The sequence below is a fragment of the Simochromis diagramma genome, unplaced genomic scaffold (assembly GCF_900408965.1).
Source record: "Simochromis diagramma unplaced genomic scaffold, fSimDia1.1 OVJJ01000603.1, whole genome shotgun sequence".
NCBI classification, from domain to species: domain Eukaryota; kingdom Metazoa; phylum Chordata; class Actinopteri; order Cichliformes; family Cichlidae; genus Simochromis; species Simochromis diagramma.
This window is the reverse complement of record NW_024387414.1, coordinates 15,255,967-15,281,605: the sequence shown is the minus strand read 5'-3', so window position 1 is coordinate 15,281,605 and position 25,639 is coordinate 15,255,967. Positions and strand designations below refer to the sequence as shown.

The 25,639-nt window shown below is 40.1% G+C and overlaps 1 protein-coding gene across 1 annotated transcript; it reads left to right on the top strand.

Annotated features, from left to right (window-relative positions):
* Positions 1-56: 56 nt before the first annotated feature.
* Positions 57-25,639, top strand: immp1l (inner mitochondrial membrane peptidase subunit 1). Its single transcript, XM_040011179.1, has 6 exons — positions 57-156; positions 7,511-7,621; positions 7,711-7,799; positions 8,065-8,191; positions 12,178-12,288; positions 12,887-25,639. The coding sequence occupies exons 2-6, from the start codon at positions 7,517-7,519 to the stop codon at positions 12,971-12,973; spliced, it is 519 nt and encodes a 172-aa protein (XP_039867113.1). The 5' UTR covers positions 57-156; positions 7,511-7,516; the 3' UTR covers positions 12,974-25,639.

Below are 25,639 nucleotides of genomic sequence, written 5' to 3'. Positions count from 1 at the left end.
GATGTTTTGGCACGTGTTATCCAATCAAATAGGAGTTTGGTGAGGCTCAACCAATGACTTCCGCTGTTGTTACAGTGCCGCTCCTGGAAGTCGTAAAAGGGAAGTTCAACTGTTATTGTAAGTGCCCGGTGAGAGCTTTTAGTCACACGCTAGAAAGTGAGTACAACTCCACTCATTATATAGTTTAAATGTCTTGTTTTTATATTTTTCTACAAAAACCTAAGCTTATCTGTTGTTGTTATTATAACAGGAGTTATTCAGAAGTCGCTCAGTCCCTAAAAGTATATCGAGTCTCCTGATTATGACCTCGTTCCCTCATTACACAAAATCTGAACATTGTGTTTTATAAATACGTTAATGAATGACAATACTTGTATGTTAAGCAGCTTAAACTGAATTGTTTTACCTTTATACTATACAGTGTTAAAATATTTGTAAAAGAGACTATTTAAATCGTTTTGTAATTTAATACACAAATTACTAAACGATAATGCATTACGTTGAAATTCTAAATAATATGAATATTTCGTGATAATGTACGATAATGTGTCGCGGTATTAAGCCACTCCTCAACATCTACAGGAGATTTATTGTATCTGAAAGTCATGTCCATAAGCAATGGTTAAAAAAAATTACTTAAAAATAATCTCACTGGAAGGGTGGCTGTCAAGAAGATATTCCTAATGAAGGGAAACGGATAAAAAGCGGAGGTATGCTAAATTACACAAAGACTGGACTGAAAATCAGTGGCATTAGGTATTGTCAAATGATGAATCCAAATTTTTAATTTTTAGTTCAAATTATCATTATGTATAGAGGTCAAGAGAAGGGTACACCGGTGAACATATACAGGTATCTTTAAAATATACGGCGGAGGCTCTGTTGTGGTTTGAAGCTGCATGCAGCCAGTGCTGTAGGGGATCTTTTCAAGATTGATGGAATTATGAACACAGAAAACGCGCAATATCAGCCATTGACTGGCCAGCCCAGAGCCTGGACCTCAACATTACTGAATTAGTGTGGGGTCATCTTGTCAGAGAATGATACAAAAGGCAGCCAACATCCAAAAAAAGAACTTTTAAGAAGATGTAAAACTATTCCTGGAGACTAATGAAAGAAAGCTTGTCTAAGATAATTCAGTCTGTGTTGAAGAATACAGGTGGTCATACCAAATGTTGACTTTCAAACGCTTTTTTTTTGGGGGGGGGGGCTTATATATTGTATTATATATATCTATATATTGTATGTTTGAGCATGTTTGCTCAAACTGTACCTATTTACCATTTTCCCATTAAATTATGGGACTTAAGACTTGCACAGTTCTCTATTGCGCTGTAAAAAAGTACATCACAATATTTGTAGTAGTGATTTGTTGTTTTTCTATTCTGTTTTGCATTAAAGGATGGCCATCTTGATGTAAGGATTTTCAAAGTATTCAAGCCCAATTAATGTTTTAATTTTATGCCAGAAATTAACACAGGGACTTTAAAAGAATAAAAGGTTGTGTGTTAAAAAGCAAAAGGACAACTAGCAACAAATCAATCAACAACAAGTGCTTCAGAGAGCAACTTGGTGTTAGTATCTCGCCCAAGGATATTTGGCATGCAGACTGGAGCAGACTGGGATCAAACCACAAACCTGGTTAGTAAGCGCTCTGCCACCTGAGCTGCAGCCACCCCATAGACAACAACCTTTTCAAGGGAGGCCTTGCTTTTTTTCAGCAAGTAGTATCAAATCATAGATTATAAAAGTATAGCTCCACAGACCCAGTGTTAAACTGGCCTTTGTGCAATCAAGACCAGACAACAACTGGAAAATATTTGCAGATTAAAGAAGAGGCCCCAGGAAGCAAGTAAAAAACTACATCAAGCAATAGCATGAAAAATGTTTTTCTTAGTTTCCCAACCCTAAAACAATATCCAGTAACTGAGATAAATGTGATATAGCATAATAGTACACATGCCCCTGTCCCAACCTGTAATCTGTTTCTCATGTCAAATGTATTTATGACTGTGGCCGTTGAAGGTGAAGGTAAATAATGGAATAGGAGACATTTGTGTTAGCCTTTATGTGGAATTGAAGGCATTATCAAAAATTATATTATTACTGTTATTCTTCCAAAAACCCTTGCACCTAATTAGTTTATTTTTTAATTTTATTCAACATGCTCAAGTAGCTGTTTGCATCTCTGTTGCCAGTAGGATTAATTTACAATAATTAAGTATAGTTTGACTGCTTTAGTGTGATCAGAAGTCAGTTTTTAGGGTAGATTTACACTTTTATGTAGAGTGTAATGCACATGGGTTTTTGGCAGATACATATATAATAACATAAAAAGCTGATAAATTGCAGTAAGTTCCTTTGATTTCAAGGTACTCATATTCTGCATGCTAGTTCGCTGTCACACTGCCATGGGAAATTTGAATGGGATTGAATAATATCAGGAGCATTTGTGCTTTTCCAGAGAATTCAAAATGTGAATTTGGCCAGTTCATGACAAAAACTATTTTGTGAAGAACTCCTACTGTTTTGTTAGGAAAAGCTAGTGTTAGGAAAAGTTGACTGGTGAGTGAAGGGTGTGATCCTTAAGACATCTGCAAAAAGGTTTGTGTGGCAGAGAGAGGCCAGAGGCAGCATAAGATCGCAGGATGCTGTGATGCTCCAGAGGAAACAATTGCCCAACTGCTCACTTTACAAATGCTCTCAGCAGACAGTCCTGCTGTTTTGACAGCACTGTGAGATTTATGTGTGCTGACAGGGGACCAAGGGAATATATCATGACTGACAACGCTGGGCATTGTGGTAAGCCTATATGAGGCAAATAAGATGCGCTGACTGGCCTGGGTCTCAAAAGGAGGAGGACCTGCTTCAGCAGTGCAACTTGCGGGATGTATGAATGCGTCTCTTTCCCTGCATTCTCTGTACATTTCCTTTCATCTCCTTTTTAATTCTCTTAAATCTCAGTTTAAGCCTTTGGCTCTGTTGCACTCTTCAGTGTATGATAGTGTACACAAAGCAGTCTAACTGCAGAAAAAATAGCACAAATTTCCCCCCTTTCAAAGTGTGATCTAGTGTTTTTCTGTGGTGTTTTTGTCATTTTAATCTGTATCTGATTGAGCAATATAATGGCAGCAGTCATAACATGTCAGACCTTTCCTGGTTTGACTGTTTGGATTTCTTTAGTCTAATTCTGCCATCAGCATTGAACTGCGAGAAGCGGCTCCGTTTGTGTGTTGGGAGGATGCAAGATTATCATCAACATGCAGATATTTGTTTTGTTAACACTGAAAGAAAAGCATTATTCTAAAGGAACAAGTGCAATCAGCATAGGACAGGTCTTGTGCACAACTAATTTTGTCTAAGGATTTGCCTTTTTCCATGTATTCACCATCCCTTATTTTGAATAGCTTTATTTTGGTTTCCTGGGATTTTTTTCTACAGATGTAGTTTTAAAATACACTGAGTCATATTTAGCTGACCTATACAAAAGGGACGGAGAAAGTATGGAAACTTGAGTCAAAGGAAATCGCATTTTTAAAAATTGCAGGTTTGCTTTACGGTTGAGGTTCCTGTCAGCAGTTAGTGTTAAAATATAAAAGGCCATTTCATTAGCTGAGCAGTGCATAACCCAAATGGCTTTGTGAATGTGATACAACACCAGATAAAATCTGTCAGCACAAGGCCAGCACAACACAATCACTTGTGCTCTGCACAATAAGGCTTAGTGACTGATTTTTTTTTTCCCCATTCAATATTATTGGCCAGGGACTCTGTCAACCTACACTTCCTTTCAATTCATAGCAGTTGTATTCATATCACTTTGCTATTATTTGCTCTGGTTGACCCATTGATTGCAGGTTTAAATCCTCGGCCCCAAATAGTAACCTTGCTCAGCTGTGTCACGGCTGTGTTGCCGTTAGCAACAATGAAAAGAGCAATATGGAGATCAGTCCCTTCAATTAAGCTTCTGATAGAAGGCAGACCTAGGAGAGATGGGGACCAGACATGGTACTCAGTGACTGGGACTTTTACATCTGTCACTCCCCATCAAGCCAGGTGTCTGTGTTTAAATCAGCAGGATTATCTGTGATTGCACTGATAGTTGAAACAGACCCCCTGTGTTGCCAAGCCTCCTCCTTTTTATAGCTCACATTAAGATCAAGTCAAGCTCTGCGCAACAGGACTTATGCCCCACCCTCCCCTGCCTTCTGCTGCCCAGAGGAAGACATCAGAGGTAGGATTCATCCCGTCTCTGCTCTGCCTGCTTCTCCAGACTCCCTTCCATCTGGGATCCTTAGGGAGAAGAAGAATATCTGACAAGGGGCTCGTAAGCCTCTTAGCCCCCCTGTTGCCCAGTTCTCTCTCAGCCCATGTTTTCCTAATTTAGTTGTGTAAGAAGTCCACCGCAAGGCCCTTGTGTGCTGTTTGGATTGAAATTCCCTTTGTGGCTCTAATAGACTGGCCATGTATATCAATTAACACTATTCAGCCATGGCAGGGTCAAATCTCTTGAGACTAGTAGCCGTAATTCCTTTTTGAATATTTCCTTATGGCTTCAATAATATGAGTTTAATTAGGTGTTAGTTGTGATAAGCTTTTATTGGCTTTTGGCTGTTTTTCTCTTGTTTTTTTTTTTTTTGTTTGTTTGTTTGTTTGTTTACTGTTCATATATTGGCAGACTCTAATTGAAACAAATCTGCAGTGGAATCATTTCACTGATTATCTTCATTTTTGAGGCGTTTTCCCCCTATGTTTTTTTTCCAAGTGAATACATAATGTAGTTCAGTTTCTTAATTACAACCTTTAAGAAACATCTCATGTCGATCCATTAGTAAGCTGATAGTACTGAAGCAGCATTACTTTTGCTGAAATTAAAGAGAAAACATTGGAAACACTTTTTTTTGATTGGCTTTTATTTCTTTCTCCTTGTTGTCATTGCAATATTCAGGAACCCTTTTTTTATGTATGCGTTCTCAAATTTTGGACTAATAATGTTTTTGACAGAGGTTTAAATGTCCTGATAGGCTTTTCCACTTCTGCAGCACTTTATGCTCATATTTGGTATAGCAGAATTCACCCCCTCCTAATTCATCTACTTATGATTTCTGCTCTGAATGAGCAGGGCTTCTTCAGGAGTAAGATCACAGAGTTAAACACACAATGAAATGTTTCCATCAAAAGCTACTCATTTGGGCTCACCCTTTCTCGTCACTGTAGCACTGTTCTGTGACAACGGGAGGCCAATGGCCACAGATGGTTCTGCAGCGAGCGCCACACTAGCTTTTTTTTTTTTCCCATGAACATGTTTGGCATGTAATCCTGGATTAACAGTGAGACTTTTTGTGAATTTACAGCTGTAATACAGCATTCATTTAATGTTGATATCCCCCTAATAAACATGCACTGGTTATTAGAAGACCGAGATAGTGTGGGTTATCTGACTCTTTGCCCAGGGGATTTAGAGCTAATAGAGATCACATCAGAGGTCTCTGTGGATGTCCACCTTGTTCTGAATCCCAGTGGAGTCTCTGCAGCTAACATATACACTTGCCATGAAACACATAGGTAATGCTATTGTCTGTGCACATTGACACACCAACACACCACATGCACACGCACAGACACACACTATCAATGACAGAGGGTGCCTCAGAAAACCAGCCGGCTGCATATGGACTCTCTTGATATCAGTCACTGGCCGTGTGATCTTGTTATGCAAAGTCCCTTAATCCCTACCTATGATGAATGCATGCTGGAATGGAGGGGGGTGATGAAACAGAGATATGAGGGCAGCTGTACGGGAGGCTGTCCACTGTGCTTTGAGAATAAGTGCTAACAAAGATTCCTGATCCCTGGTCTAGCAGAGGGAAGAGCACATGTGAGATCATGTCTGAGACTGCAATACAGTAACAGAATGGCAGAGATGCTGGTGGAGTAAGCTGAGAGCTAGACGAATATAGATGAACATGTTGCTTTCGTGCAGACCTGAGGTTCACATTAACCTTTAGACCATTTGCATCCCAACAGAGGAATTATGGGGCCAGAGGTGTTATTGTACCAGCTGGGGGAGGACTGAGTTTATAGTTCCTGTGGAACAGAACAAGACCGGAGCAAGCTGCAAGTGGAAGAGGGCACTTCATCTGGGCCCTGTCCTGACCGTATATGTCTCCCTTCACCTGCTCAAGCTTTGTCATTTGAAGTAGTAGTGAAAAGCAGAGGGTTGCCAGTGGTGATCGGGGAAAGAAACAGAGTAGCAGCACAGAGGGAGGTGAAAGGATGGAGTTGCTCTTTTTTTGGATCAGAAAGGTTGGTGAATAGACCAGAGACAAACCATGCTAGGGATAAAAGAATAGAGGGTATAATAGGTGATGTATAGTTAGAATGAATGAGAGAGCATTGTGTGTGTCTGTGAGAGTGGAGAGTGGAGAGGAGTGGAGGAGGGTAATGGGATTAGGGGTAACACCTTTGGCAGGGCTGGGAGAGCCACCTGACACCCGGTCTGTTGAGAACCTGGGGAGAAAGGGAGTGGAGGTGGTGGGGGCAAAGGAGAAATCGGGGGTCTAATCCTTGTCCATCTTTGGGAAGTCATTCCCAGAGCTCTGAGGATTTGGGGCTTTGGTTTCCGCTCTGCTTGCTTTGGTTAATAATACCCTGGGAGGGAGAGAAGACATGGAGAGAGAAAGAGGGAAAGAGACAGGAGGAAAAGAAGAGATGGAGATGAAGATTTCTTTACCCTGTGGTGGACTGGCAGGACAGCAGCGTGAGCTAAAAGAAAATGTTTGAGGTGCAGGCTAACATCAAAACCAAGCTGTATCTATTGTTCTTCAGTTTGCATTTGTGTTTACGCAGGAGTATGTGTGCGTGTGTGTGTGTGTGTGTGTGTGTGTGTGGGCTCGCATATGCACTTTGTACAACAGTGTGTAAATACTGCCTCTCTTTTCTCCAACCACCCCACAGGTTGCAGCTTGAGTAAAAGTCAATAACCTAAGTGTGCCTGGGATGTTTGCTTAGAAGACACATGGGTGCTCATTGTGTGTGTTCATGTGGCAGTGTTTGCAGGGCAGTTGTTTGGGTGCTTTTGGTGTCTTTTTGTTTCTATGGTGCTGACAGAAGTTGATAACTACTCTAATGACTGTGGTGGTGATGGAGGCAGCACAGTGTCAGGGACTAGCTGCCGACAGTGCAGAGCTGCTTGGCTGGATGTGTCACAGCTTCTGTGTTTGTCCATCACCTGAGCACAAGGTGTTGATTGGTCCATCCTACGCAGGATCAAAGTTCAGGGCAGTTTTCTGGTGTGAACTGGCCGCTCAGCCTCTGTGAATGAAACACCATAGAATGTGCCATCTTAGCAGTAGGCCAACTGTGACAACCTTGTCCACACCTTCAAGCATTAACCCTAAAACAGCTTTTGTTTTTAGAAATCCCATAAAGAACATAAGCCTACCATAAATGGATCAAGCATGTACTTCGATGACAGTGCATTATAATCCATGGCTGCTTTCTTCTGTAGGTTGAGATGTTCCGCCGTGTGCTGGGGAAGACCTTTGGTTTTGTGGGCTACACAATCCAGTATGGCTGCATTGCACACTGTGCTTTTGAATACATTGGAGAGTTAGTTGTGGTTCGTATTAAAAGATTACAGATTTAATGACTTTTTTTTTATTTTTACAAGAAATAATTAAGAAAGAATTTTTTTTGGCTTTTATTCAGTGTTCTGGTCCATCCATGGAGCCCACCATTGTCAACGAGGATATTGTCTTCTCTGAACGGATGAGTCGGCATCTTTGCAAAATACAAAAGTAGGTTGCACTTAGTTTATGCAGTCGGGGGAAAAAAGATGACAGCAAGCATTTTAGAATATTTATAGCACACATTTTAACATTTCAGTGTGCATTTGTGATTCACTGCTTGATTTGTGACCATTTCTCTGCTTTTTCCCCCCTAAAAATAAAAGAAAGCACAACAATACTAATATCCTACTAGTCATTTCAAATGGTGTCTTAGATCATATGGGATTTTTTGCATTTTCTTATTAAATAATCGTGTTTTATGGTTTCCTTTCAGGGGTGATATAGTCATTGCAAAAAGTCCATTTGACCCAAATATGAACATTTGTAAAAGGGTAATTGGATTGGAGGGTGACAAGGTCTGCACAAGTTCCCCATCAGATTTGTTCAAGACCCACACATATGTAAGTATCTTTTCATCACGATCATCATCATTACGCCCGCATTTTCTGAAGATGTCATGCTTCTTAGCTGCTTTTCTTATACATATTGCGATTACCTGATTTACCAAGTAAGGTTTCTGGTGGCGGCTTTGCAGTTTTACTTCAAACAACCACAACTCAGTGACTGTCTTTGAAAGGAAAAAAAGGTTAAAAAGATACAGTGCAAATAGAAAGTGATTGAAGAAGGTGTTTACAGCAAAACACTTGATAGTTTGTTTCACCCTAAAAATGACAAGCAGAATCTCTATGCATAATGCAAAACTGTCCCTCGCTTATTCTTTGTGTGTACCACAGTCTATAGGCTATCATCCTGTTGTTTACATTTTAGACCGCACACATCCATTTTGTGTCATTGGTCAAAATATCAGTTTTGACAACACCTATATTTCCTCAGAACAGTGATAAAACCAGAGAGTGAACAGGGGTTCTGCTGCTGAAACCACTGTCATTGCTTTTCTATTACTACTCTCCCCAACACCCACAGCTCAGGCCTGCAATCTCTCTGAAGCCTGTTAGAGTTAGTGCCAGCCGAATGGACAGACTGATGGGCGGGAGGCTGTGTGTGTGTCGGTCTGTGTGCATGTGTGTATGTGTGAACCGAAGATTTTTATCTTGCATGGTTTTTAAATCTGTTGTGTATTTAAAAGACTTAAGACACAAGGCCTGTAAGCGGCATTCACTGGATGAAAAAGGAAATGTATATATTTTCTCTTTTACAAACAGCATTTTCATATTATATACATATATACATATGTATATAATCTTCTGTGTGTGTGTGTGTGTGTGTGTGTATATATATATATATATATATATATATATATATATATATATATATATATATATATATATATATATATATATATATATATATATGTGTGTGTATGTATATGTGTATGTATATATATATATATATATATATATATATAATGTATGTATGTATATGTGTATATACACAGAAGATTGAACTTTGAACTTAAAAGAGATGGTGTCACTCTGTTGTGATTTGTGTTACCAGAATGTAGCAACACATATCTTAGTTTTGAGTCTCTTTTTGAAAAATCTGCCACTAGGTGGAGAACTATTATTATATGACTTAGACTCACTTTACATGTCCTTTCACCTTAATTCACTAATTTAAGTCCATTCAGAGGTTTAGTATCTCAGTTGGATGGATTATATATCAGGTTACTAAGAACATCTGAATCACAACTTGCCAACTAGTGATCCAATTATCATCATCATTGACGATCGGTAACAGATATAATGTGTATATTGAGGTTTCAGAAACCAGGATATCTCTTTGTGTAAGCAGGTGCAACACCACAGTTACCAGTTAGTTTCATTGTTTGTTTTGCTTTTTGTTTTGTTTTGTTCATTTTTAAGTAGAGCATTTATTTAAAAGGGCAGTGTCTCTTTGTACCATCTTTGTTAGATTAAGTCAAAGTCATTATAATTAATTACAGTTTGCACATGTATGTGTGTTTGGTGCTTTTTACCCACCAGCAGATGGATAGATCTGTTTGTGTGATTATTACAATAGTGTGAGGCATTATGGGTGGACCTGTAAAGATGAATTTTGGAAGGGAGTGTTACACCCTGTCAACACCTCATTTTCTGTTCTGACAGACAGGCAGGCCCTCTCCACCCTCAGCTATCCAACAGCACACTAATTGCCCTGTCACCTTTTAGGAATGATTTCTGTGTCAGAGCTATTGTGTCAAAACAATGACACTTGATCCCTAATATTATACCAGAGATGGAGAGACAAGAAATAAGAGCGATGAAATGACGCTATGCTTTCTGTTCTTTGCAGTAAAGATAGACAGAGCAATATGATGAAAGATGAACTCAGTATTCCTGTATTAAGCTTTAACATAATTCCCCACCCCAATCATGTTAACATAATGAGCACTTTAATGGTGTGGCTGTTAAACAACACACCTCCACAGTGAATACAGCTCCTGTTTCAGCTCTTCTCGACATGTCTCTGACAGCTACACAATGCCTGGCGTCAACCCAACCTGCAACCACAGGATGGGTGCAGTCATTGCCATCCATCACACCAGAGTCGCAGGCGGAGCTGATCAAAGTGACTCCGCCTCTAACTGCAACAGCTCTGGTTTTGAGCCTAACAGGATTTTTGGAAATACATGTGGTTAGAAATGACATTTGTTGATAACAGCTCCTCTGTCAAAATCAAACATGTTGGTGCTATTATGTGGTAAAATGACAAATTACTGGTTTATGTCAACACCCTGTGGACAGAGAAACATCTTAATTACAACCTTGATGTGTACCCAAAAAGAAATCGAGCGTTCCTCATAGTCTTCTCTTTACCTGTGCCTGAAACTGCAGTTTTCTTTGAAAAACACTCTTTGAAATGTGCATCGTTTGGTTTGTGACTATCTTGCATCCATTTCATTTTAATTGAGAGATTTTCTCTTGACCTGCTAATTTTTTTTTGTTTTTTTCCTTTGGATTATTCACACACCTACAAAGTGATATGAATAAGCGTTCATCCTCATGCTGGTCGCAGTGCAGCAGGTTCAAGTTTCAGACCTCTTCACTTTTTCACTTGGTGAAATACTGCCTAGTGGATCTTTAAAGTCAGACTTTACTCAGGTTTTGGTTTGATTCATAAACACTGAAACAAAGTGCTGTTGTCAGTCAGACGTTGCTGGTCTGAATCAGTGTTTTTGATTGGGCCTTTAAATAGAAATTATGCCATCAGGAGTTTTTGCTTTTCAATGATTTTTACACTACGCACAAATTCTTAAGAGGTACTGACTAAGTAACCTTTAAGATAAGCACAGTAGAGATAATATTTTTTAAAAAGATGAGAATGTGGAGAAACGGGGGGTTCTGGTTTGGCAGATGACAAACGGTTGTGTTTCTTTTTCCTGTGCTTGGGAGCCAGCATATGTTACCATGTTAATGAGGTGTAATGGTGAGAATCCAGCATGCTGACATATGGTTCTCAGATGACTCCTTTAATGATATTCATTTGTGTCGTCGTTATTCAGTGAGTTGTTTACCTCGTGTTAGGTCAACGTGTCACTGGCTTGTGATTATGTCACATCATCTGTCTCAATTATCAAATATGAAATGAAATGCAGCATCCCACAGTAGTACTCAAGACTCTAATCAGAGAGCCGACTGATAAGGAATACAGAGGGAAAGATGTGACGTCACCTCAGTGCGGATAATATTCTGTCTTTATTCACGTTATTCTCTTCCTCCAGAGGACTTTTACCGTTAAAAAGTTAGGCAACACAAAAATAGACTCGCGGATTGTGATGCCCATTATGACAATATAATGTGTTGTTGATCCTGTCTGCACATATAGGGGGGACAGCGCACTTAATTAGGGACTTGACAAGCCCACTCTCCTAAAGTGATGAGATTAATCATAATTGGTGTCACTGTGAATTAGAGAGCGCTCGGATGACCGCCCCACTGGCAGGTCGGACTGCGGTGGAGACCCTTGGACACTGCTGCTAGCCGCAGCTTAGCTCTCCCTCATTCTCTCTCTTCCTCTCTTGCTCCCTTTCTTTTTGCTGCCCAGCTATCTCAGGCCTCTCTCTGGCTTTGCCCTCCTTGGGTAAAAGGGGCTCAGATCTCAGCCAACAGCCTAATGACCCTGTTTGAAGTTCTTCTAAATCCCTTCTCGCTGACCCTGTCCGTTACCCATGACCCCTCTCCTAAGACGGTGCAAGGTTAAAGAGGGACAAGCAGGTTAACGTTAAGATAGGCTAAGGAGGGAGGGTTGTCTGGAATATGGGGAGGGGTTCTCGCTAAATGAGATCAAATCACTTGTCTCTTAAAGTTGAGTAATGGTGCAATTTAAGACTCTAAGACTTCTATCTCATTCCGTTTTTGTGGACTAGAGTTGTTTACATTATGAACTTTTGTTTTTGCCTTCTTCCAATGTGTGCCAATGTTTCCAGGTTCCAAAAGGCCATGTGTGGCTAGAAGGGGATAACCTTAGGAATTCTACTGACTCAAGGAACTATGGCCCAATTCCCTATGCCCTCATCCGAGGGCGTGTTTGCTTAAAGGTAATGGGGGAGGTCTACTCTACATTGTCATATATGTATATTTAAAAAAGCATAACAAATGTGTGGGGTATTTGTGGAGTTTCTTCCTATAAGAGTTTTAGGGACTGAGCTCATGGCCAACCTATATGTGTGTGTGTGTGTGTGTGTGTGTGTTTCTAGTCTTTTATTATTATTTTAAATTATTGTTATTATCAAACAATGTCTGTTTTAAACACAATTTAATGCAATGAGTCAGTTAAAAGTTCAAAGCAACTGCGTCTGATTGACCAAAGCCTAGCCAACATATTGTTTAGCTTTCCATTCTGCTATGTTGTCGTGTCACTGGATGTCATATCAACCACGACCCTGTAAACGGGTCAGCCAACCTTCTGTCCATCTGATTGGACAGCAGCACTCCACTGGAGGCCCTACTATGACAGCTGATGAAATCACAGGATTTGCTATGATGTCAATGGTGTCATTAAAATTCATATTAGCAAATGTGTCACACCGTGTGATAAAGTGTGCAATATGGTTAGAAGCACCTTTATTCTGTACTTATGCCAGTCTTCTCTCTCTTTTAATCCATTCTTTCTTTGTCGCCCTTTGTCCCGTACAGCTCTGGCCACCACATAGTTTTGGGACCCTGAGTGAAAGTCCAACAGAACGGATCATTAAAACTCAGAGCGACTCGGACTCAGATTGACTTGTCTGCTTTGTTTATATTTGTACTTGTTCTTGACTTTTTCATTTTTGAATAAAAGTGTTAATTCTTTTAAAAAGTTAATCGTGCCCATTTGATTAAGATCAAGATTCAAGATTTGATTAAGATGCAGCAGTGAGAGACGCTGCATCTCTGTGGAACTGCTAATGGCAGAGCTGGCAGGGGCAAATATGCATAAGATTTAAAGCCGACTTAGTAATAGCAGCTATGTCAATGTATTAAAAGCCTAATCATACCAAACAGCGCAAACACTATTCAGGAATCAGAAGTTACGATTGAGTGAGTTCAGTTGCTTTATTTAAGTGATGCTGAAATGCACCAAAACTGTACATTTAATTTTTTTGTTGGCTATTTGTAAATCTTGAAAAAGTGATATCTGTCTGAACTAAAAGGAAGTATTTCAGCATTATGTGTCACATTTCCTTTAAAATCCGTTATTTATTTCATGTTTACCCTTCCTTGGTATTACGCTACAACAAAAACTCTCTGAATGTTTAATATTTCATCAGGCTGCCAAGGCAATTGAAAAAATCTTAGCACTTCCCATTTAACCATACAATATTAATACGCACTTAGTAAGGGGCTCTGTGTGTGTGCGCATGTGTTCATGCGTGCATGTAAAAATATCGAGTCTCACACTCAGTATGTTTACATGTACTGGTTATAGCTACTACTGCAGATTTCTACTTGGAAAAACTTCATTCCTTTGTCATATACTGTATAGGTTCTAGGTTTTACAGAACTGCATGGATGTGTCTTAGAAAGACCCAAAATTGGGTGTAGTCATTGCTAATCATGGGTGCAAAATGGGTACATCATTAGCTATATGTCCTTGTTTTGTAAAATAAATCTTTTGTAAGTAATGTGGTTTGCACCTCTGAACAGCAGGTAAATATTCAAACACTATCACAAAGAAAAAATCCAATCCTATGAGCTGTGGGCAGAGAATATTCACAGAATAGAATGGATCTAATTGCAAAACCAAGCTAGTTGTGATATATTTTTCATCAGGGTGTTAACTCACTTAAAGCATTGTGCTGCTGCAGATTTTGAAGACTTTCTCATCCTGCTTAGGCCTTTCTGGACACAGGGACATAGCCGTACAGTGGCATACTGAGCCCTGGATGCTCAGCTGGTCATTCTCTGAGGCAGAGAGGGACTCTTCTTCTTTAAGCTCCCCAAGGGAAGTGAGTTCTAGGCAGCCGTGGGTCCCTGTCCAGCTGCTTCCTCTGTCTGGAGGGGGCCAGAGGGTCAGAGACAAGGCTCTCTGTGACACTGAATTATCTGCCTGAGTGTGATTGTGCCTGCTGGGAGGGACACTCAAGATTGTGTGAGCGTGTGCGTGCGTGTGTGTGTGTACTATATTTGTGTATATAAAAAATACTTTTGCAGAGCTTTGCTTCAAGCACATTTTTTGTTTCTTGTAAGATTTTATATTCATCTGTTGTGTGTCAACACAATGCCACCGCTAAGCTAGAATGCTGACACAAGTAATCTTAGTGTGTCCCTTTAAAGATACTGCCCCATAGAGGGAGCTATGGCTGTTCACTGGTGTAGCTAAAGCCCCGTGGATGAAAAGCTGTTTATGATTTAAGTAATGTTAACAAGGTTAAAGATGAAGATAGCGGATTTACTCCACCTCAGGTCTACTGGATTAAGTACGTTTGTCACACATTTCCCCAAGTATAGAGGCACTCTGAAGTGAATGTTTTGCCATTAATGTAAAAAACACTGCATTAAGCTGCATTTTCCTTGAGGTAGGGTAAACAGATACGCAATATACAGTATGTTGCCTTTGCTGTCATACTTTGAGTTGTACCAGAGTTACAAAGAGATGACTGGGCAGAGGTGTATATCATTATCATGCTGAGTGGGCACAAAGCGGGGAGTGAGGCAGGAAGAGATAGAGATCGGAAGAAACGGACAACAGACAGCTGTGCTGAGGTATGCAGCACTGCAAAGTCAGGCTGTGGGTTGTCAGTGGGGCGGAGGTGTGTCTGCTGCCTCTGTAAGAGGACATGGAGACATATAAAGTTGATTATCAAACAAATGGCACATCACAGATCAGTTGGAATCCACACATTGAAGAGGTACGTCGCAAGACCTGTAAACAACCTCTGAGGTGTGAAAGAAGTTCCCTCTTTTTTTGCATTTTTAAAAATAGTTTTTAGTGGAAACTCATTGAATTGGTAGTATATACTACATCTAAATCAAATTGAATGATGCAGAGCTAAAACTAACAATTATCAGCAAGAAACAGCAGCAGACACTGAACTGAAATTAAAGAGAGTAGATATACATAACATAACTAAAATACTTCATGCATAAATCACATGCTTTGTGTTTTAAAGCCTGTATATAAAATCTGTATATAAAATATAAATGTAGTCACCAAGTTAAGCCAATTAGCAAGTTCCTTTAAGTAGACACATTGCCTCCAATAACCACTCATCTGATTTATCCTTTGGTGAAAATAATGATAACAATCATTTCATTAATTCCAATGCTTTGTGTTTTAAAGTGGGATAATCACATCTCTCTCTTTTTTACAATTCTTGTTTATTTTGGGGGGTAGTCTGCTATGTCATCTCCCTTTTACACTGCATTATGATTAAACATTTCAGAAAAACACCTTCAACTTTTTCTTTGGGGGTACTGAGGGTATTTCCTGTGTCTGGCCTGTGCTTTTATGGCTATGAGCTGGTTTAGTGTTCAAATTACTGATGATCCAGCCTTCCTATTGCTCTCAGAGCAGCAAATTACCTTGATAAAGTGTCTTTTACAAACATGTAGTATTTATCTTTCCTTTCATGTATTTACTAAAATCCGAAGTTCTTAAATTTGCCTTTTCTTCTTCTAGCCAATGGAGATTTCATGAAAAGATCTGATGCTGTTAAATGACATTCTTACACTGGGAAACAACACATTTCTTAGTTTCATTGTAAGCTTTTCTTTATTTCTCTTTTTCTTTAACTGAGCACAGGGTTCTCCCTCGCTCTTGCTGTATTTCCTCAAACTGTTGCACGTTAAGAAAAAGGAAGATGAGAAATAGCTGGAAGGAGCAGATGGGACAAAAGGGAACTGGAGTGGAGAAAAGCTGAATATAGGGCAGTGAAGGGAAGACAGGCAGTATCTTTTTGCTTGATTCCTTAGTTCATTTCAGGTTAATTGAATCCTTTAAAAGTGCAAAGACACGTGAAAGAGGAGAGCGGGAGGTGTGGGTAAAGAGAGTAAGAGAACCACCCATCACTGGTAATGGCCTGGTTTGTTTGTTTTCATACCCACGGTGGAGATTGTGACCCAAAAATAAACTTGGGTCAGATGCAGCGGCATTACCCTGACAGCCAAATGTCTCTGTTAGTGCTGCATGCAAACGAAAATATGCTCATTCTCAAGCTATATCTCCCTAGCAGAAGGCCACTTATGACAACCTGTCCAGTCTTAATTGCGCTGAACTTTTGCTTGTCGATGCTTTATTGAAGTTGAGGAGTTGAAGTGATATCAGTCACGCTGCTGTATGAATTCAGTCATGCCTCAGTTCCTTCTCTGTTTGCATATTTCCCATTCTATTGATGCATCCTGTTTTCTTTCTTCACTTTCCCTTTACGCTCCCTCCTCTCCCGTCCACTTGTGTTGCAGTTAGCTGATAAGGGAATTACTCCTTTCATTGATGGATCCTTTCATTCTCTTCTTTTAATCAAGCCTGTTAGTACTTCTTAATTAAGACATCACAGTAGCGTTTGATCACTTTTGCTTTTCTGTGAGAGAGAGGGGGATGGAGGGAGAAAGACAGTGAAAGAGATCATGAAAAAGAGTGGGTATACTCCACCAGTCCCTATTCTGTGTGTGAAGATGACTGAACAGCTTCAATTGGGGCATACACACTTCCTTCAACTCTGTTCTGCCAGCCCTTGAGGCTTGTGGTGTGTACATCTCCCAAGCCAACAGACGTCAACCTCCAGAGATCCATAGTAGACAGATGGTATTGGAGGCTGGGTCGGATGGCTATCGAGCTCCCTACTGTCAGTTTGTTGTGATGATCACACACAGCAGGCTGTCAATACTCACAGTCCACTAATCAAAGAGTTTAAAAAAGAACTAACAACAAAGACTATTTAGAAGGCAAAATGCAACTTTAGCTTGGTTTCAAAAAAGAAATAAGAACTTGTAAATACTAAAAGTTATGCTTGTATAGCTGGTGTTGAAACAGGGTATGGGACATTAGCCTATCTTTGGTCGTAGTTCCCACTCCCCCTCCTAAAGGCAGTGAACAGAGTGAGTGCTTCTTTCCTCTAATGGAACGGGTGGGTGAGATGTGCATTGGGTGTGAGGTCTCTACTGTACATACAGTACACTTACTGAGGGTCCAAATGGACGAGGTATGGGAACTCAACCCTCAGGCTAGGAGTGATGGAGAAAGGAGGAAGGGTGAGGGCTGATGACAGAATCCTTAGTCTGACAGCCATGACCTATATCGCTTTGAGTGTAAGAGAGAGAAGTAATGCATAATTGGAAGATGCACATTTGCTCAGTTTTTGCTGAAAGTCTATCAACCCAAATAATCTTGATTTCTCAGTGATATCCTAACATAATCGTAACACACGCACAGAAATCTGATGCAGTATATACCTTTTGCACTCAAACACACACACCCACATTCGCATATATACAGTGTGTGTCTGTCTTTCTCGCTAACTGTCAGTTAATTAGTGAGTTGATGTGTGCTTGTGATTCAGGGAGAATAAGGTACTCCCATTGTGCGTATGTGTATGTGCCTGTGTATGTGGTCCCCCTGGCATGTCCTGGATCCCGTAGCGGGATACGCAGCCCTTTCTGCCTGGTTTACTGATGGGAGCTGTTTGGCTTCCACACAATTTAGCAAAGGAAACTCTGTACAACAAACATAAACAGACAGAAGCTGATCCTGGCAATAACAGTGAGAGCATACACAAAGAAACACACAAACACACACACAGATGGGACACGTGTAGTCACGTTGGTGTCACATAAAAAGCTCGGATGTCATTCACCAGAGCAGCTTTGCAACTTTCTGTGTTGATAATTCTTCAAAGTAAGAAGCAAACTCACGAGTCCTGTCTCGTTTCTCTGCGATGGCTCTCTGCTGCTTCACCCCTTTTCCATCTACGAGCTGACGATTCTCCTCTTCGGAGCTTGCAGCCTTTCTTTCTCTCAACAAGTAGTCCATTTGCCCCCAAGGTACATGAGGGTAGGAGCAACAAAGGGAGGGGACAAAGAAAGAGGAACTTAGATCCTTAGAGCGGGGCATGGGCCCGAGTGGTGATGGAGAGCTGGCATGGGGAAGCAGAGCATTGCGTGCGTGTGTGTTTGTGTTCCTCTTTGGTCACTGTAGTTCAAAAGCTGAACTGCATCCAAGCCTTGGTAATGATGCAGCCGTCCACAACAGACTACAATAACCAACAGTCTATTGCTGGCCAATTACTGTCCGCAACAATTATATTTCCAATTCAGAGGTAACAAGGGAAAGTGGCCCAACTCAACTAATCATTTCGAGCAATTACTTTTAAAACTAATTAGAATGTCAGGTTTGGCTGTGCGTGCCTGAGCTTGGGGGAGGTTTTTGTTTGTGTTTTTGTTGCTGTTTTCACTTTGTCAAATGGGTGGACTTGAAAGGAGAGAGCAGGGGGAGGGGGCAATATCAGCAACAGTGCAAGCCAAACATCAACCATCACCATGGGTTGAGAGACTTGGTCATTACGGCAGTTCTGTGAGTTTGGGGAATCTATTGTGTATGAGAAAATGCTGTGTTCGTTCTGTCGATGCCAGGCACTTTGCTAGACTGGTAAAATGAGTTCTTGGTGATGTCAGCTGAAACGCTGTGAGAGAGCTAACGGACCACAGATCTCTGGAGCCTCTAAGCTGAAAAGAGGGTGATGTGAAGGGGCACAAGCTATTGAAGGCTAAAAGCTGAATGTAAAAATGCTGTTTCGATGAGCTGTGGCGAATAAGACATGTTTCTAGAAAGGATGAGAGAGGACAGGCTAGCCAATATCATTTGAGTGCTGAATTACATGCTACATCCTCTCTTTCCTTTCCTTTGAACACAGGTTAACTGATTTTGTGTGATTTAATGTACTTTCCCATAATTGTGATTATTTTCTATTGTATAAGATAAGATTTAAATTACTATTGTGATAATAATTCTTGCAGAAACATTAAACAGTCACAATCATTGACTTAGGGAGGAAGTCAAGGTCAGTACTAATGCTATCTGTAATAGGCATATTTACAAAAGTGAGGAATAAAACTCACGTCTTGATCTGAGGCATTAATCCTGATCCCTAAAGGGGTATTACACATTTTTAAAATGCATTTAACCAAGGGATACCTTGTACAGAAAACAGGGTGTATATTTCAATAAATAATGAGTCTTTTAGGTAACACTTAAATCAAATGAACCATCTCATGTCGCACAACTAAGGAATGTGACATAAAATGGAACAACAGACTCAAACGGTCGAATTTATAAAACTTGTTCTTAAATACATGATGGTGCAGCAGCATGTGAGAGCACGTGGAGTTTGTGTGCACCAATGTTTCCAATTGGAAAATCTGCAAGATGGGTTGTGTTATATATTTTATGAGACCTGGGGGTTTCTTTTTATACCATACCGTTGTTAAACACGCAAATACCTTATGTATGTACAGCTGGTTAAGACGCACACACACGCACACGCTGACTTGTAAATGTAAAACGTAAAACGTTCGCCTTTAAAAGAAGCAGATTAGTCACATCAGTGGGACTGGTTAATGCATAGCAGGGTTACGGCAACTCACGCGAGTCTGGTGAGAGTTTTTTCTCTTTGTGTGACACTTTTCTTCCCGATGATTGTTTCATTTGTCAATAAATGTAGGGTAATGTGCTAACTATTCCCTTTCTTTGCAATAAAATTTTCATGCGCATCACTGCAAATGTACTACAGGCCTTAAAAAAAATAAATCCTAGAAATTTGCATTATTCAGTGTTGGCTTTGGGTCATGAGTGTCCAAATATATGCACACATGTGTTGTACACAACCACACACATACAAAAAAACCCACTAAAATGCCTCTAGTAGTTGTCATAACACACCACCCCTGATGGAGTGACGTCTCATTACTAGACAGCTTGCAGCAACAGCATGGCGTTACCTCTCCCACTTTTACAGGGCCATGGTGACAGTTGTGATTTTATCAACAAGCCCAATGAATGTGACATGAGTCAGTAAGTTTCTATTAAAGATTTTATAGAGTAGGCAGTTAAAGGTATTTGTAGCAAGCTGTCTTCAATCAGTGAGAATAAATCTGTTATATTCTGCAAAGAAAACAGCTAGTTTCGGCTTCTATATCAAAAGTCACAGCCTAATTGCCAGGACATTTAGAGAATTAAACCATACAGTAGGGAAAAATAAACGGTTTAAGAAGCATATGTCCAATTGCAGGCTTCAAGCAATGCTGGATGAAACATGCTGCACAGTATGAAGTGAGTTCTCTGAGGGAAGTGGACATTTGTGAAATGATACATTTCCACAAATGAGCCTAATTATATTGAGCTACTGGCCCTGCAATCATTTAGCTTCTGTACTTTGGCCTAAATAAAAAGAAATTAAATAAAGAAGAAAATACTGTATCACTTCACTTGATATCTTTGGATTTAAGATGTCTTGGAAAATTAATTCAAATCACCACTGCAAATTGAGTGGTTTGTTACTAAAACCCAAATGCATTTTCACTCAAATTGTTGTTTAATCACCACTTAGATTACGCTTTTTTTAATGTACACAAAATTTTTAAAAAAAAAAAGACAACAACAACATCTTTTGCACTAAGGCAGCATAAAATGGCAAAGACAGGATGATAACAGGTAAAGCTGTAGCTGGAACCATAGTGTACATGCACATTCAGGATGCCATAAAAGGGCTGTCTGATGAGAGAAAACAAATCCTGTAGCACTAGGAGATAAGATAAAGAGTTGAAGCTACCAATAGGCATTTAATGCTCTGGTGCACTTATTGCACATGCAGTGGATTAAAACCTGTAACTAGACTCTGTGATGCTCACATATTCTGAAACCTACAACTTTAACTTCCCCAAGGAAGGAAATACATTGTAGTTAATCTGGGAAAAGGGAAATAGTAATGTATATGTTTTCCACAATCTCCTGCAGTCTGCAGGTAGGCGTTTTCAAAAACTGTTTATTCATCATACAGTTGATTTCTTTCTTCTTTTTTCTTTCTTTTTTTTTTTTGCTATTTGCTATTTTCCTCCAAGTGAATAATTTAATTCTTAAAACATTTTTATGATTAAGTCTTGTATGAAACACAAGACTTTTTCCCTTTCTGCAAGGCAATGTGACTGCGTTGTTGTTTTTGGCGGGTTTTTTTGGGGGGGGCTGACTCGTTTTCTTTCTGCTTGAATAATGCGCACACATTTCTTCGTTTTATTTTTTAAGCATTAATATCTGGATGATACAGACTCAGAGATACAAATTAAATTGAGAGGGGGAATGCACTTTATTCTCACAACAATTTGTTTCATGCCAAACAAGCACAGTCATGTAATTATCGTCGTGGTAATTACTAATTAGGTAAAAAGAGATTCACAATGGTTGATTGTTATTTGTTATCTACGGCACTAAGGGACGAGATTAAAAAAAATCTTTGCAGAGTATATTCCAGTGTTTGTTTTCAGTTTTTGCGTAACTTTCTCATACATAATTAGCTGACCCCTTTAAAAGCCTGATTATTTACAATTACACATCTGTAATTGGTGTTTTTCCTTTGGTTTCCCCAAACACTCCTTGTCAGAACATCATGCTCATTATGTTCACTGTGATGATATCCAGGCTGGAGATTTAGTCCAGAATTTCCTTCAGTGGGCCTACTGCGAAGGAGAGAGACCAAGATGGTCGAAACAGAGGCACGTAGAGAGGAGGGGCTGTTTCCACCGAATGTGGAAAAAAGAGGAGAGTTACTTTGATTGACAGTTGTCTGGCCTGGTGCCTGCAGAGGTTGTTCCCCCCGCCGACTGCTATTATCAGCAGAAGGACTTCCCCATCGCCTTGGCAGCGACTGTGTCACCCCTCTCCCTTGGAGGATGCTATCCCATTTGGGAGGAGATGAATAGGGGTCCCCTCACCCCATATGAGGTCTCTGTGGACAGAATCTTTACAGAGGAAGCACAGTGGAGTAAACAGACTTTATGTCAACACCAGCATCTTCAACATCTTTGAACACAGATGCACACACACACACACACACACACACACACACACACACACACACACACCTGCACACAGAGAGAGAAGGAGAGAAAAAATAGTCTTTCAGTACTTGGGCTTCAAAATAGCAAATTTGGGAAACATTTGTTTTTCCCAAATATGATATCGATATTCTTGCTGTAAAAGGGAGACCTATCTAAATTATTGCCTTCCACTTAAATATGTATGATTTGAATGCATCGGGCTATTCAAATATGGCAAATGTGAGTTTCTGGACTGATGTTAATGTTTAAAGATTCTCCACCTGTGGATTAACAGCAGTTGTTCAGAAACCGCTGTCTGTCACCACGATTTATTTCTTATTTTGTTTTTTAAATTTGTTTTTAGAACATCTTGATATAAATCTTGAGTTTAAACTACAGTGAGGTTGCATGACAATAGCTAGCAGCCGAGCTGCTCTAATTCATTTGCGCACTCTGTGATGAATCACTGAGGTATAAATTTTACATCTTTTTGAAAATTCTGAGCATTAGTCATTCCCTCATGTTAATTAAATACCATCTCAGTGAGTCTGACATGTAACTGATGGAACAGCTTGTCGTGACATTTGTCCCCACTTTAGCATTTAAAGCTGCATGTCTGAGAGTATTTTAGGTGCACAGTTAATTTCTAAAGGAATGCAGACAGCTCACAGACAACACACAGACAGCTGCAATGCTAGGTGATTGGCATGTTCAATGTACTGTGTGTAATGCAAGTAAATCCTTCACTTAGGCAGGTGTGTGTGATAGAGAGAAAGAGAAAGCACCAGGAGACGCAGAAAGAAAGAAAGTGTGTGTGCAGGTGTCATGGACAGGTTTTATTAAATTTTGTTCTTTTGACAACATCCCTGCAGCTGTGGGCGTGGAGAGCCTCTTGACTCGCACTTAAATATACATGTATTGTTCTTTCTTACTTTTGGATCAGACGCGAACAGGCCGTGAGAGGGTAGATGGCTACATTTTTAAGTCCATGTCCAACATTATCTTATTATTCTCCTCCATTAAAGAGCCATCTGGGTAAATAGTAATGCTTTTATCAGTCGCGACTGTAATAAGTACAGACGACAGTATCCATGGTGAGAAACTGCAGGTGTATTGTGTACCTTATGTATATCAGTACACCTGAACTCACTCACCTGTGCTGTCATTCCAGCTGCCAGCCTATAGCTGACCATATTTGGCTCACACAAAAACCTTTATTCTTAGCCAGCCACACGCACACACACACGCACACACACACACAATCACACATCACTTCCTCACTCTCAATTTAACCTTAGTGTGATGGGGCCCATGTTTAGGCTCCTTGCGGGTGTTAATGGCCAATGGAGCAGATATCGTAATGAGTGATCAATCTAGTTGCTCGCCGTCACAGCAACACATTAGCCATTCATACAAATTCAGTCCACTCGCCCAAGCAGAAGATCTGGATGCATATTTAATGTTTATCTTTTACAGATCTCATTTAAGCAGACCTGTTTGTGAAGCTTTGAAAAGGTGGCAAAGTCCATACATAGTCTGCTCCTACCTGACAGAATCAAACAAGTGTGTCTTGCATCCACGCAAGTGATGTTCTTTTTTAATGAAGACCCTGGAAACGCTGCATCTGTGAATAATAACTTGATGATTATTGTGATCAGTTGAAGCCATTTTACAATTAACACTCATGCTTGGAAAAGAGGCATCACATCAATTAAACAAGAGCCAAAAACTAAATAAATAAAAATGGTCCAGAGATGAAAGAGAGCTGATGCATACAGTATAATGTCAGGATATAAAACGCAGCAACCCTGGAGATGGAGAGAGAGGAGGACAGTCACTAAGAGTGTCTGCTTTTAAGTACCTCAATCATGCACCTGTCACTCCGTTTCCTCACATAGACATCAGTGTTTACCAAAATGAGGGCTGACAGAAGACATCAGTGCTGGTTTGTGTGCAAACAGCTTGTTTGGACAGCCTCGTGGAGCCTGCCTGGTCTAGCACACGGATGCATTTTTCTTAAGATCAAATAATAATCCATTTAAAGTGTTTAGAGTAGGAGAAGCAGATAAGAAGAGCATTAAGAACCAATGTTGTATTAGCTTTCTGAGACAGTATTTATATAGCTTATATATGAGATATATAAGCTCTTTCTCTGTCTTTATAGATAGATAGATAGATAGATAGATGACATTGTATATACATGCTAATATGTGCAGCAGCACTGTATTTCAATAGGCAGTGAAATGAAGTGAGGCACAGTCATGAATCACACTGAGTATTTGCGTAAGTTAAAATAACCCTGAATTCATTTGCAATGGATCTCCCGTTTCTAAAAGCTCAACAATTGCAGCATCATGCATCCCAAGTCACCCGAGCAAAGTCTGAAAGCAGGTTTCAGGCAAGGCTGGTTCCAATTCAACTGTGATAAATGGGCAGATAAGACAATCAGTGCGCACTGTGACATAGTGCAGCGTCAGACCAGCACTCTGCTCGGGAGTTCAGGTGCAGCCATGGTCCTGCAGCCAAGAAAGGAGGGAAAAGCATAGGCACAAGGAGATGTCTTGTACCTTGTGTGTATAAATACCCAAACTACAGTATTAAAGGTGACTATTAGTTTGAGCTCATCTTGTTTGTCTATTCTACTGCCAGCTATGTGGTACTAAGGCCTCTAAACGTGAAGATTCACCTTTTTTGGGAATTAAAACAAGTATCTTAAGGACTTGTATCAACTCAAGCAGGAAATCACTGTGTCCTCAAGCCAGCATGGAAAACGAGTCTGCAGTTGAGAAACTTGTACCTGTGTGAAGTGGTGAGTTGGCCAGATACCTAAATACCATTTGCTAGTTACTGATAAATGAAAACTGTGTTCTTGGCTGACTAAAGAATCTATGAGACTGTTTGAAGTGTTTCTGTTGTCTTGTGCTGGGAAATGTGTACACGTGTACATGATTCACTGTCTCCAAAGGGTGCCAAGTCACAGCAGGGGAATGCCTGCATTGCATTTCCCTCATCCCTACGATAAAATAATGAATCTAATTGTGTGTTGCTCACTTGTACAAATCATGAGGCTATTATGGCTTCTCTTTCCAGCTTATTCTCAGGGTTGGAATGAATGCTGCTCCGCACGCATAGATCCCACCCACCCAGAGCAACACACCTCCATATAACATCCGTGCACACAAACTAGACCCTGAACAAAATACGTCAATGAGATGAATTCCTGGTTGTAAAGATTCTCTCTTTATTGTCTTCATTTCTGTGATCAACTTTGTGTTGTTGTGGTTTGTACAATGACTGAGGAACCCTCTTGAACCAACTGAAAAGGTTTTTGTAATTTAAAAAAATGATTTTAGACTAGATAGGTGAATGCAGGAGGAACCCAAAGAG